Source organism: Carcharhinus amblyrhynchos, chromosome 3, assembly GCF_965287045.1.
Source record: "Carcharhinus amblyrhynchos chromosome 3, sCarAmb.v2.hapA, whole genome shotgun sequence".
Taxonomy (NCBI): Eukaryota; Metazoa; Chordata; class Chondrichthyes; order Carcharhiniformes; family Carcharhinidae; genus Carcharhinus; species Carcharhinus amblyrhynchos.
This window is the reverse complement of record NC_137326.1, coordinates 59,652,512-59,666,631: the sequence shown is the minus strand read 5'-3', so window position 1 is coordinate 59,666,631 and position 14,120 is coordinate 59,652,512. Positions and strand designations below refer to the sequence as shown.

Here is a 14,120-nt window from a genome sequence, read left to right as displayed (position 1 = left end):
ACCCACAAGGCTTTTTACTCATATGTGAGAAATAAAAGAATGACCATGGTGAGGTTAGGGCCAGTCAAGGATAGTAATGGGAACTTGTGCATGGTGTCGGGATAGGTGAGGTGTTGAATGAATGCCTTTCTTCAGTGTTCACTAAGGAGAGGGGCCATGTTTTTGAGGATGAGAGTGTGATACAGGCTGATAGGATGGAGGAGGTAGCTGTTCTAAGGGAAGATATATTAGCAATTTTGAAAACCCTGAGGGTCGATAAGTCCCCTGGACCAGATGGGATACATCCTAGGCTACATTGGGTGGCAAGGGATGACATTGTGGAGCTTTTAGCTTTGTCTTTGGGTCCTCACTGTCCAAGGAGATTGTGCCAGAGGACTGGAGAGTGGCGAATGTTGTTCCTGTCTTCAAGAAAGGAAATAGGAATGACTCTGGTAATTACAGGCCAGTTAGTCTTACTTCAGTGGTCGGTAAGTTAATGGAAAGGGTCCTGAGGGATATGGTTTATGACCATTTGGAAAGATGCAATTTAATCCAGGATAGTCAGCACAGTTTCGTGAGGGGTAAGTCCTGCCTCACAAATTTGATTGAATTCTTTGAGGAGATAACTAAGTATGTCGATGAAGGTAGAGCAGTTGATGTTGTATACATGGATTTTAGTAAGGCGTTTGATAAGGTTCCCCATGGTAGGCTTATGAAGAAAGTAAGGAAGTGCGGGATAGAAGGAAATTTGGCCAATTGGATAAGTAACTGGCTTTCTCATAGAAGACAGAGGGTGGTGGTGGAGGGAAAATTTTTGGACTGGAGGCCAGTTACCAGCGGTGTACAGGGATCAGTGCTGGGTCCTCTGCTATTTGTGATTTTTATCAATGACTTGGAAGAGGGGGCTGAAGGCTGGGTTAGTAAATTTGCTGATGACACCAAGATTGGTGGAGTAGCAGATAAGGTGGAGGGCTATTGTAGGCTGCAAAGAGACATTGATAGGATGCAGAGCTGGGCAGAAAAGTGGCAGATGGAGTTTAACCCTGGTAAGTGTGAGGTGATTCATTTTGGTAGGACAAACTTGAATGCGGATTACAGGGTCAACGGCAGGGCTCAGAGGAATGTAGAGGAACAGAGAGATCTTGGAGCTCATATCCACAGATCTTTGAAGGTTGCCACTCAAGTGGATAGAGCTGTGAAGAAGGCTTATAGTGTATTCGCGTTTGTTAACAGGGGGTTTGAGTTTAAGAGTCATGGGATTAAGCTGCAACTATACAGGACCTTGGTGAGACCACGTTTGGAATATTGTGTGCAGTTCTGGTCACCTCACTATAAGAAGGATGTGCAAGCATTGGAGAGAGTGCAGAGGAGGTTTACCAGGATGCTGCCTAGTTTGGAGGGTAGGTCTTATGAGGAAAGGTTGAGCTGGGGCTTTTCTCTTTAGAGTGGAGGAGAATGAGAGGCAACTTAATAGAAGTTTATAAGATGATGAGGGGGATAGATAGAATGGACATGCAGAGACTATTTTCTCAGGTGAACGTAGCTGTTATGAGGGGACATAACTATAAGCTTCATGGTGTGAGATAATAGGAAGGATGTCCGAGGTAGATTCTTTACTCAGAGACAGGTTGGGGTGTGGAATGCACTGCTTGCTATGATAGTGGAGTCGGACACTTGAGGAACTTTCAAGCGGTTATTGGATAGGCACATGGAGCATACCAGAATGAAAGGGATTGGGATAGCTTGATCTTGGGTTCGAACATAGCTTGGCACAAGTTTGAGGGCAGAAGGGCCTGTACTGTGCTGTACTGTTCTATGTTCTATTAACATAAATTCCCTGCTTTTGTACTCTATGCCCTATTGATAAAGTCTCAGGTGTCATATGCTTTCACAACCCTTCTCAAACCATCCTATCACCTTCCGTGATTCAGGCACATATAGAAACATAGAACCAAAAAAAAAAAGAGGCCATTTGGCCCATCTTGTTCATGTCGGCCCGATGACAGCCAGTGCCCTTTCTAATCTCAACTTCCTGCACTCATCCCATAGCCCTGTCTCTAATAGCACTGAAGATGTATGTCCAGGTAGTTTTAAAAAGAGTTCAGGATCTCTGCCTCCACTGTCAATTTGAGAATTAAATTGCAGACACCCACCATGCTCTGTAATAAAGGCTCTTCCTCATTCCCCTCTACACCTACTGCCACTTACCTTATGTCCCCTGGTTCTAGAATTCACCGCCAAGGGAAACAATTTTATCCTGTCAACTCTGTCTTTTCCCTGCATAATTTTGTACACCTTTTTCAAGTCACCACTCAGCCTTCTTTGTTCCAAGGAAAATAACCTCAATCTATCCAATCTCTTCTCATTAGCTACGCTTTTTTAACCCTGGAAACATTTTTGTAAACCTCCTCTGCACTCTCTCCAGAGCAGTCCTTCCTGTAATATGGCAACCAGAAATGCACACAGTATTCCAGTTGTGGCCTCACCAGTGTTTTATACAATTCCAACAATATATCCTTACTTTTATATTCTATACCTCTGCTAATGAAGCAGAGCATTCCATATGCCTTCTTTACAACTTTTTCTACTTGAACTGCTGCCTTTGTGGACTTGTGTACTTGTATACCAAGATCTCTCACTTCATCTAGCCCTCTTATATTCCTATTTATTGCGTATTTTCTGTAACTGTCTGACCTCCTTAAATCCATTACCTCACACTTCTCTGCGTTAAAATCTATCTTACTGCCACTCCACCACTTTACTGCCACTCTGACAACCTACCAACTTTATTTTGTAGATTATAGATATACTCTATACTATTTACTACTTGGCCAATCTTTGTGTCGTCTGCAAATTTTCCAATCCCCAATTTTCATGTGCAAATCATTAATATATAACTTAAATATCAAGGGTCCCACCACTGAGCTCTGTGGGGCACAACTTTCCATTCATAAGGGCATCCATCAACTGTTACCCTTTGTTTCTTGTTACTGAGCCAACTTTTAATCCAGCTTGCCACATTTCCCTGTATTCTATGGACTTTTACCTTTTTGTCCAATCTGCCATATGGGACTTTCTCAGACATCTTGCTAAAATCCACATGCACAACATCCACTGCTCTACCTTCATCAACCCTTCCTGTTACTTCCTCAAATAACTCAATCAAGTTTGTTAGGCAGTACATTCCTTTAAATAATCCATGCTGACCATCCCTGACAACTCCATGCCTTTCTACATGGCAGTTAATCCTATCTCTCATGATTGTTTCTAATAATTTGCCCACCAGCAGCGTGAGACTAACCTATAATTGTTTGGCATTTCCTTCGATCCTTTTTTAAACAATGAAACTATGTTTGCATTTCTCCAGTCTTCCAGTACCTCCCCTGTATCTAGTGAGGATTGAAAAATCATCCTCAGAGCATCAGCTAGTTCCTTCCTGACTTCCTTCAACGGCATCCAAAACAGTCCATGTGGCCCTGGAAACTTATCAACTTTCACCCATGTCCCACTGCTCCTGTAGCCCTATTCAAATTGCATCCTTTACTTTATATTGGCTATGTTTTGATGGCCATGAAGGCCACAGAGAATCATTAATAGATCTCCACATGGACTTCATTGAATACAAGCTGCCTTATTGAGCAAACAGAGGATTACCTGACGGGAAGCAGTCAGCAGGAAGTTTTAAACTTGTAACTTTACCTGGACTGGAATTGTAGGTCCTGAGGTAGAGACTACATGGCTGTAAGGCATGGCTCTCTCCTTTGGTGCACAATAAAGGTGATGGGAAGCTTGTGGTTGGCTAAATCTCTACAGGCTTTCTGCGTTCTTCCTACACCTGTATTAAATTTCATCTGCTACTCGTCTGCACATTCCACCAATCTATCTTGGAGCTTTTGAAGTTCTACACCAATACCCTCATGCTTCACCATGAGTTCCAAAGTTTGGATAATCTACAAATTGGAAATGGCTCCCTGTATGCTAAGGTCTCGGTTGTTAATATTAGAATTGTTCTGCAACAGGGTATATGTTGGCATTCAAGAGCAGCTATCTCCAACTGAGGAAGTATTAGACCTTCATTGCAAACATTATAAAATTGTGTTGGTAGAAATTGGAAGAGTCTGTGGTTTTACTCTGAAGGTTTGGAAATTAATCTGTCTTAAGACACATGCTGGATTCAGATATATCAAGAAGAGCAAAAGTCCCAAACACTAATCCCTAGGGAATTTCACTTTGAACTTTGCTCCAGTCTGATAAACAACTGTTCACCACAACTCTTTGTCTCCTATCATGCAGTCAATTTCATATTCATATTGCTCCTGTTCTTTTATTCCATGAGCTCTAACTTTACTCTCAAGTTTATTATGTATGACACATTATAAATGCCTTTTGGAAAGCCATGTATACCACATCAACAGTTTTACCCTCATCAACACTCTCTGTTATCTCATGAAAAAACTCAATCAAATTAAACACAATTTGCCTTCAGCAACTACATGCTGGTTTTCTATAATTAACCTGAATTTCCTCAAGTGACTATTAAGTTTGCCCCAATTATTGCTTCAGAAAGTTTCTCCACTCCTTGATTAACATGATTACCCTCTAGTTGCAGGGTTTATCTTTACATCCTTTTTTGAACAAAGGTTCAATTCTCCAGTCTCTGCAACCACCCCTAGTTCTATGGAGAATTGAAAGATTATGGCCAGCGCCTCTGCAATTTCCACTCTCACATTCTTCAGTATTCTTGGACGCATCTCTTCCAGTCCTATTGTCATACCAACTTTTAAATGCAGAAAGTCTATCCATTATAATGAGAGGAAGGGAGGATTAGGATATAGAATTCAATGATCAGCCATGATTAAAATGAATAGCGAGCAGGTTCGAAGGGCCAAATGGCCTACTCCTGCTTCTAGTTTCTACGTTTCTATGATGGCCACAAAGGCCAGAGGGGATCATTGATAGATTTCCCTGTGGGCTTTATGGAATATGAGCTTCCTTATTTGAAAGAGCAGAGGCTCACCTGAAGAGAAGAGATCGGCAAGGTTTTTAAACCTGCTGCTCAACCCAGACTGGCATCCAAGGTGCAGACTGTCCAGCTGTAAGATACAGACTTTTCCTTTGTGCACAATGAAGGGTGTTTAACTCACAGCTAGGTCCTAGAGATTTGTGTTACTCTTTCTTTCAGCTTTTTCTTTGTTTCCATTTCTGCATCGTCCCCACTCCCCATCGTGTATGAAAGATATGAAGATAGGACAGATTAATTTCTATCAATCAGAAGCATAGGGCAGAATCACCCAGAAATCAGCAAAATCCAAATTTCAATAGGGAAATTGATATATAACTCACCAGAAGCAATGGTGGCCTTTTCCATCATATTGTATGGCACTTAATGAAAGAAATCAACAAGGTTCTACGCTGTATCAGTAGTGGATGGCCTCTGATTCACCTGCCCCACCATCACTTCAGAACTTCAATGATCGGGGCACCATATTTAAAGACTGCCCCTGCGCTTAGCTAGCATACTTCAGAAACTGCTGGGAAGTTGTGGATGCCAGTCCCAGAAAACATTCAGAACCCAGTGGTGGGAAACAGCCTGATGTTGGACGGCAGCAAGATCTTCTGGTCCCACTGTTGTCAATGGGACTTCCCATCGATTCCACCAGAAAATCCCACAGACTGAAATGATAGTGCTGACCTGCCAATGCACTGATATCAACATTGTTATGTTGGCAGCCATCTTGGAAACCTTGGTCCAGGACATCTGTCTCTGTGCTGCAATAGGAGCTGCACTCAGTGGCTGAAGCACTTGTTGGCAGCAATCAGAGTCAAAGTCAACGTCAAGGGGCAAGGCATCTCCAGCTCATCCAGTTACTGCTCTATCCCAAGGGGGAAGCCAGGGGCCCTTGGTCACCCATTGGGAGGAAGAACAGCTGGTACACACCCCAGGGCATCTATGCTGGTGATTACGAGTGTCTGGTCCATTCAAATGCTCTTTTCCTGTGATCCTGTCAAATCCAGATTCACAGGCAGAAGGGTGGCAATGTCACACAGCAAGACCCAGGAAGCTGACCAGAGCCCCCCAGGTCTTGTCCCTTCAGAGGCTGCCCTGGTCCTCACAGACAACAGACTGTCAGCAACAGTCAGCAGGCTGCTTCTAGCACCTTGTGGATGTGGCAGATGTACCAACACATAGCAGCAGGGTAAGAAAGGTCAAGAAGTTGTAGTTGCACAACATGGACATGGGTGTTGATCACTTGTATGTAACATTCATTACTATAAATAAGCTCCCACTAATATCTATCAGAACATAAGAACTAGGTGCAGGAGTAGGCCATCTGGCTCCTTGAGCCTCCTTCGCCATTCAATAAGATCATGGCTGATCTTTTTGTGAACTCAGCTCCACTTACCCGCCCACTCACCATAACCCTTAATTCTTTTACTGTTCAAAAATTTACCTACCCTTGTCTTATAAACATTCAATGAGACAGCCTCAACTGCTTCACTGGGCAGGGAATTCCACAGATTCACAACCCTTTATGTGAAAAAGTTCCTCCTCAACCCAGTCCTAAATCTGCTTCCCCATATTTTGAGGCTATGCCCCCTAGTTCTAGTTTCACCGGCCAATGGAAATAACTTCCCTGCTTCTATCTTAACTATTCCCTTCATAATCTTACATGTTTCTGTAAGATCTCCCCGCATTCTCCTGAATTCCAATGAGTATAGCCCCAATCTACTCAATCTCCCCTCATTAGACAACACTCTCAACACCGGAATCAACCTAGTGAATCTCCTCTGCACCCCATCCAGTGCCAGTGTATCCTTTCTCAAGTAAGGAGAGCAAAATTTTGTGGCCTCACCAGCACCTTATACAGCTGCAACATTATCTCGCTGTTTTTGAACTCCATCTCTAGCAATGAAGGACAAAATTCCATTTACCTTCTTAATTACCTGCTGCACCTGCAAACAAACTCCTTGAGATTCCTGCACAAGAACAACCAAGTTCCTCTGCACAGCAGCATGCTGCCATTGTTTACCATTTAAATAATAGTCCATTTTGCTGTTATTCCTACCAAAATGGATGACCTCACATTTACCAACACTGTACTCCATCTGCCCACTCACTTAGACTATCTATATCCCTTTGCAGACTTTCAGCATCCTCTGCATACTTTGCTCTTCCACCTATCTTAGTGTCATCTGCAAATTTCGACACACCACACTTGGTCCCCAACTCCAAATAATCTATGTAAATCGTAAACAATTGCGGTCCCAACACTGATCCCTGAGGCACACTACTAGTCACTGATCGCAACCAGAAAAACACCCATTTACTCTCACTGTTTGCTTTCTGTTAGTTAACCAATCCTCTATCCATGCTAATAAATTATCCGTAACACCATGCGCCTTTATCTTATGTAGCAGTCTTTGGTGTGGCACCTTGTTAAATGCCTTTTGGAAATCCAGATACACCACATCCACAGGTTCCCCATTGTCTACTGCACATGTAATGTTCTCAAAGAATTCCACCAAATTAGTCAAACATGATCTGCCCTTCATGAGCCCATGCTGTGTCTTACCAATGGGACAATTTATATCCAGATATCTTGCTATTTCTTCCTTGATGATAGATTCAAGCATTTTCCCTACTACAGAAAGTAATCTAACCAGCAATCAATCTGAAGTTAAAACTTGATTGCTGTACAAGATAAAGGAAGGATTCTCATTCCAGTGCTTCCTCCCTGTGCTGTGCATAATCTTCCCAGCACATTGATGGTGTGCCTTCATTGTATTGAACACATCAGTCATCCCTGTATTTTGGAGGGAATTATAGTATCTGCCAGAGTGCAGTCATTCTCATCAGCTTCTGTCTCCAGTGACACTGTGGTCCTCAAGGGTTCAGCTCACAAATTATGCCATAGGATCAAGAGAGGTTAAGCTTATCCCACTGCATCACCATGATATTTCCTGATCACTGGGAGCAAATGAGTTGTCATCAGTCAGACAGGAGTCAGACAATCACAAAAGGTCTGTGAGGATCAATGGACCTTCACCACTACTAGTTGTCATCATTCTCCTGCAATGTAGGGACTGTGGAAATGCACTGCATCTCCATGACAGGAAGCTCAATACAGAGGGTGCGTGCACTGTCATCATCCAGACCTAAATGCAATGCTCACAGATGTCATGTGAAGATAATGGGCTGTTCTCATTTATTGCCATCATCACCCTCCATGAATCTCATGGCAATGAGCGTGTCTTGAGCTTGTGTGCCTCATTATCTTGTCTGGTCATCGCTGTGGCCTTATGCCCTTGAGTACCTCTCCAGTCTCATATTGTTTTACACCCTCTTCGTGGGAGGAGACATATCGCTCCTCCATCACTTCCTCAGCCAGTTCTTTCCCTGTTGCAATGCCAGGTTGTGTAGGACACAGTAGGCAACAATGATGCATGAGACCCACTGTGGACTTTACTGCAGGGCTCCATCAGATTGGTCCAGATGCCAGAACCTCATCATCTCTAACTGCATGTTGCAGCATGAGCCTTGTTGTACGTAGTCTTTGCTGCACTCTGTGATCTCTGTACAGGCAAGATCATCCATGTCCTCAGTGGGTAGCCTTTGTCCCCGAAGAGCCAATCCTGCAGCCTCTGTGGACCTTGCAAGATGTCAGCAATCTGAAAATAGCTATGAATGTAGGAGTTGTGCACAATCCCTGTGAATCGAGCACACAGCTGTGGGATGCATATAGTAAGGTTGTAGACCAACTGAATATTCAGCAAGTGAAAACCTTTGTGGTTCACATAATTGATGACTTAATGCTATGGAGCATTGAATGTCATGCGAGTGCAGTCAATGGCACTTTGCGCCTGTGGAAAACCAGAGGTCTGTGCAAATCCCATTGCACTTCTGTCCTGGCTTGCCTGATCCTGGTCAAATTGCACAAAGTTATGCGCCCTCACAATGATTGCATCCATGACCTCCTGGATACACTTGTGTGCGGAGGCTTGCAAATCTTGCAGAGATCACCCATGGAGACTTGGCATAAAAATTGAGTGCCACAGTCACTTTCAGGGATATTGGCAGTGGATGCCCTCTAAGGCCCCATGGCATCAAATCCAGCAGATGTACCACCCAGTTCTCTGCACATCTGTAGTCTTCAACAACATTGATTGTTGGACAACTGCAGGTATGACAAGCACCATCTATATTTCCTTGATCAAGTGCTGAGCCTACGGGTAACAACATTCTGGGCTTCATCCTCTGATTGCAGAGCAGGCCCTACCACACTTTACTTTTGACAGTTCTGCTCTTTGGTGAGTCAACCTCCTTCATCAATGTCTTTTTCTTCTGTTTTGCCCATGAGAAAAATGACAGCAAGATCACCAGGCTCCATGTTCCTGATGGTCCCTTCACTGTAATATTAAAAAGCAAGAATTGACAGTTAACATCTGTCTAATAAGGACCACTCTTTATCCATTCATCACCTGCAGATGCCTTTCATAGCCCTTTCACTCATGTCCTGGCCAACATTGATGCCTAGACCCTCATTGACATGCTGGTCGGCAAGACACCACACTATTTTCCATCCCACACCACATGATGGACTGGTGACAGCTTTGGTCAATTGAGTGCACCCTGAGCTCTTATTCAGACGCAGATCTTGTCCTAACCTTCACTCCAATGCCTTTAACTCAGCTTGGCTCCTGTGGTGGGGGTGGGGGGGGGCACTTGTCAATGGGCACTTCAGGATTAAATGAAGGATTAGGAGTGCTATCCTTGGGCAGTGGCCACTTTTCTGAGGAGATATTTTTTCCTTACTCAGTCTGCACACAGAAACAGTTGTTGAATTTGGGAGTCAGTGTGCTAAGGGTTAAATGCTGAGCAGCAATCATTGGCACTCTCACACAGAAGTGTTCCTTGAATGGTTACAATTGCAAAACTAATCTGACTCCAAGCATGTCAACTGAGCTCAAACTAAATGATCTTAGTTGTAACAGTGCTCATCTCCGACATGTCTTTCCATTTGCTTTGCTCTTGTCTTCGTCCCACCCCCATAAGCAACTCTCCTTCCCTGTGATTGTGTGGTTTCTTCAATCCATGCTAAACAATGCTCCCACCACAAATGCACTGAAGCCCGTGTCCCAAGCTCCCCTTCCCATCTCCCCATTCGGGCCCGCATTGAAACCCATGCCATGGGCTTCCATTCTCTTTCCTCCCTTCAGGCCAACAGTGAAACTCATACCACAGACACCACAAGACATAAGAACATAAGAAATAGGAGCAGAAGTACGCCATCTAGCCCCTCGAGTCTGCTCCGCCATTCAATAAGATCATGGTTGATCTGATAGTGGTTCAGTTCCACTTACCCGCCTGCTCCCCATAACCCTTAATTCCCGTATTGGTCAAAAATCTATCTATCTGTGGCTTAAGCACATTTAACGAGGTAGCCTCTACTGCTTCGATGGGCAGAGAATTCCAAAGATTCACTACCCTCTGGGAGAAGAAGTTCCTCCTCAACTCTGTTCTAAATTGACTCCCCCTTATGCTGAGGCTGTGCCCCCTAGTTTTTGTTTCCATTCTAAGTGGAAATAGCGTCACTGCTTCTACCCTGTCTGGCCCCTTCATTACGTTATATGTCTCTATAAGATCTCCCCTCAGCCGTCTAAACCCCAATGAATACAGGCCCAGTCTACTCAATCTCTCTTCATAAGCTAACCCCCTCATCTCCAGAATCAACCTGGTGAACCTTTTCTGCACCCCCTCCAAAACTAATATATCCTTTCTTAAATAAGGGGACCAAAATTGTACATTGTACTCTAGGTGCGGCCTAAGACAGTAAAGACGAAGCTCTGCAGATCTGCCTGTGACCCCAGTAACGACATGCTCATATATTATAATGATGTTCCTAACATTGGATACTGGGAAACTGCAGTAAAATCCACAGCGGGTCTTGTGCATCACTGTTACCTTCTGTGCCCTATACAACCTGCCCACCACTGGCTGGGGAGAGAGGACGATCACATTCTGCACTTATGCCATGTTTTAGACTGGGAAACATGTCTAAGGCCTTCTCATGATATCTTCCACTTGTGCCGCTAAACCTGTCCACTATGAACAGGAGTGGAAAATCCTAACCAATAGTATGCTACAGTGTACTGGAAATCCAGGGTAGTGGTGTTAGTATCAGAGATAGTACCAGGTTAATGTTTCTGATTGGTGGTCTTTATTCGAACATTATTTGAACAGACCCTTTTTCTATTTCTATTATCTCCTGCTTTTCTTCAGATTGCCACCAATTTAGTGTTTTCTTCTTTCTTTAACATATGTTGCTAACATTGCTATGCCGCCTAGTATACACTGCAGCTATTTATCTTAACTCACTCTCTCTATTTCTCTTTGTCTGTTTCCCAGGTGTTCGTAATAAATTTGCTGCGGGACAGCAAGTACTTTCATTTCCGCCCGGTGATGGATACCTACATTCAGAAGCACTTTTCTGGTGCATTGGCATACAAGTGAGTCCAATTATCTGGTGGATCAGGACTCATAACTGCAATAGTTACTTCCAGTACCACACAGAGCTCTTTAATATCAGAAGAATATTTCCATAAAGCTTACTTTATAATTCAACTTTCTCTATAATTCCATTCCACTACGATCACATTACTATAGTGTTACTTTTAACTCACCAAGAAAAGTGACGCAAAGACCCTGTTCAGTATATTTCAGTTATCTGCCAGATGCACAGGTCTTTGATCACTCTACCCTTGTTCTAAGCTTTGATTCAGGCTTGTCACATAGTTATAGCTAGTCTTTGATGCTCAATTTCCTTTGCCACCTTGTTCTCTGATGATAGAAATACAGTGAGACGAAACTGAAAGAAGGAAGCAAAAGACCACCCAAACCTTCAGAGGCCCCAAGATTCCCTCCTCCGCTTACTGAGATCAGGGTATCACTTGAACTACAAAATGTCAGAGATAACAAATGTAAACAGCTGCTACAATTGGGGGTATTTTGATCAGCTTTATCATTTTCAGTCTGATTACATGTACCCTGACTTCTGGCATCACTGGGCTGTTTGGATGTTCCCCCAACATTGGGGAGCAAGGTGGGATAGTCACAAAAGCATTCATATCTTTGCAGCAACTGCATGGTCCCAAGCATTGCAGGTGCACAGTTAACCCTTTTTTGCTGTGTCCAAACCCACAGAATAGAGAGGAGCAGAATTAGCAGCAAGTGAACTGGGTTGGTTTGCTGAACCTTCATGAAATATAAATGCGACACATTCAGGTTCAGGATGTGGACTTTTAAGAATTTAAACTGTAAATCTAATTATTTCAGGCCTTGTTGTACACATTTTCCAATGTAAATTTTAGTTGTGTCACACTCAAATCTTATGTGTACAGTGTATTCCATCAGCAAGAATTCCAGAAACCCAAGGACAGGAAATTGCTCTTGGCCGCTGTGCCATTATCCTCAAGTCTACAATGTATAATTTTGATTACATTGAACAATAATTTCATAGCATTCAGTTCAAAATAATTTGTGAAAATAGCATACACTTTCTCCCCCAATCATATATATGATCCCTTTCTACATTAGAGGAATACCATTAGTAGTAAGAAGACTATGCACCTTCAAGCCTGAGCAGTGGTAGGAGCACTGGACACAGCTATGATCAATGGTTAGGACACCATTGAGGACTGTCAGTGGTATAGTACATTGCACTTTGGAATCTGGTTAATGTTAGGGATACTGGAATCTATTAAGTATGGTCAATACTAGAGGAACCATACACCATTGAGTGTTGTCAATCGTTGGGGCCCATGCACCACAAAGTATGCTCAATGATCAGGGTGCTGGAGACCATGGAGAATGGTCAGTGGTTCAGGTACTGAGCACCATTAAGTCTTGCCATTGGTAAGGATACCATACACCGAATATGGTCAATGGTTGGGTGTGTGTCTTATGATTGATGTGCCAGGCACAAACAATATAAACAAATTGCATTTATACAATATCTTTAGTGCTAAGGATATTGTATGGGTGGCACGGTAGCACAGTGGTTAGCACTGATGCTTCACAGCTCCAGGGTCCTGGGTTCAATTCCTGGCTCGGGTCATTGTCTGTGTGGAGTTTGCACATTCTTCTCGTGTCTGCATGGGTTTCCTCTGGGTTCTCCAGTTTCCTCCCACAGCCCAAAAATGTGTGAGTTAGGTTGATTGACCATGCTTAGAAATTGCCCCTTAGAGTCCAGGGATGCGTAGGTTATAGTGGATATGGTATGTAGGGACATGGGGGTAGGGCCTGGGTGGGATTGTGTTCGGTGCAGACTCGATGGGCCAAAGGGCCTCTTTCTGCACTGTAGGGTTCTATGATTCTATGATGATTCTATGAAAATGTCCCACATCACTTCACAGGACCACAAATTGATATCAGTCCATATGAGGAGATGTGAGGGCAAATGATCAAAAGCTTGGTTTAAGAGATGGATATGAAGGAACATCTTAAAGAAAGAAATGTCGACTAGCAGAGGTGCAGGGAGAGAATTGCAGAGCTTAAGACTTTGGCTGCTGAAGACATAGTTGCTTATTGTAAAATGATTAGAATCTGGGATGCTTAAGAGGCCAGTATTAAAGTGTAGACAGTTAGTGTAAGTTGGTGAGCTCACATGTGATGGGTGAACCCAACTTGGTGCAAGTAAAGACATTGGAGCAGAGTTTTAGATGTCCTCAAGTTTATGAGGATAGGATGAGGGAAGCTGGCAAGGAAGGCATTGGAAAAGCTTAAGTTTTTGAGGTGACAAAGCACGGATGTGGGTTTGAGCAGCAGATGAACTGATGCAGAGACAGGCTCTCAAGTAAACAATCTTAGTGATGGTGCAAATATGTGGTCAGAAGTGTGATCAGTAACTGGGTTATGAGGCACCATCGGGTGTGGTCACTGATTGGGCTATTGTGCACTCTCAAGTCTGCTCAATAGTTGGGTTTTCATGAAACGTTAGTTCTGTTTTCTCTCTACAGTTGCTGTCAGACCTGCTGAGAATTTCCAGCGTTTTCTGTTTCAGATACCAGCATCAGCAGTTATTTGCTTTTATCTATATATCTCAGGTGTGTTTCTATGTTTTATATAAGTTACTATTTCTTTT

At 43.3% G+C, this 14,120-nt stretch overlaps 1 protein-coding gene across 5 annotated transcripts in view; it reads left to right on the top strand.

Annotated features, from left to right (window-relative positions):
* The window catches only part of dock3 (dedicator of cytokinesis 3), a 965,674-nt gene that overhangs the window by 687,682 nt on the left and 263,872 nt on the right, over positions 1-14,120 (top strand). For all 5 annotated transcript variants that reach the window (XM_080184500.1, XM_080184509.1, XM_080184492.1 and 2 more), the window contains one exon: positions 11,387-11,487. In XM_080184500.1, coding sequence (XP_080040626.1) covers positions 11,387-11,487 — 101 coding nt within the window. The remainder of the gene's footprint in view (positions 1-11,386; positions 11,488-14,120) is intronic.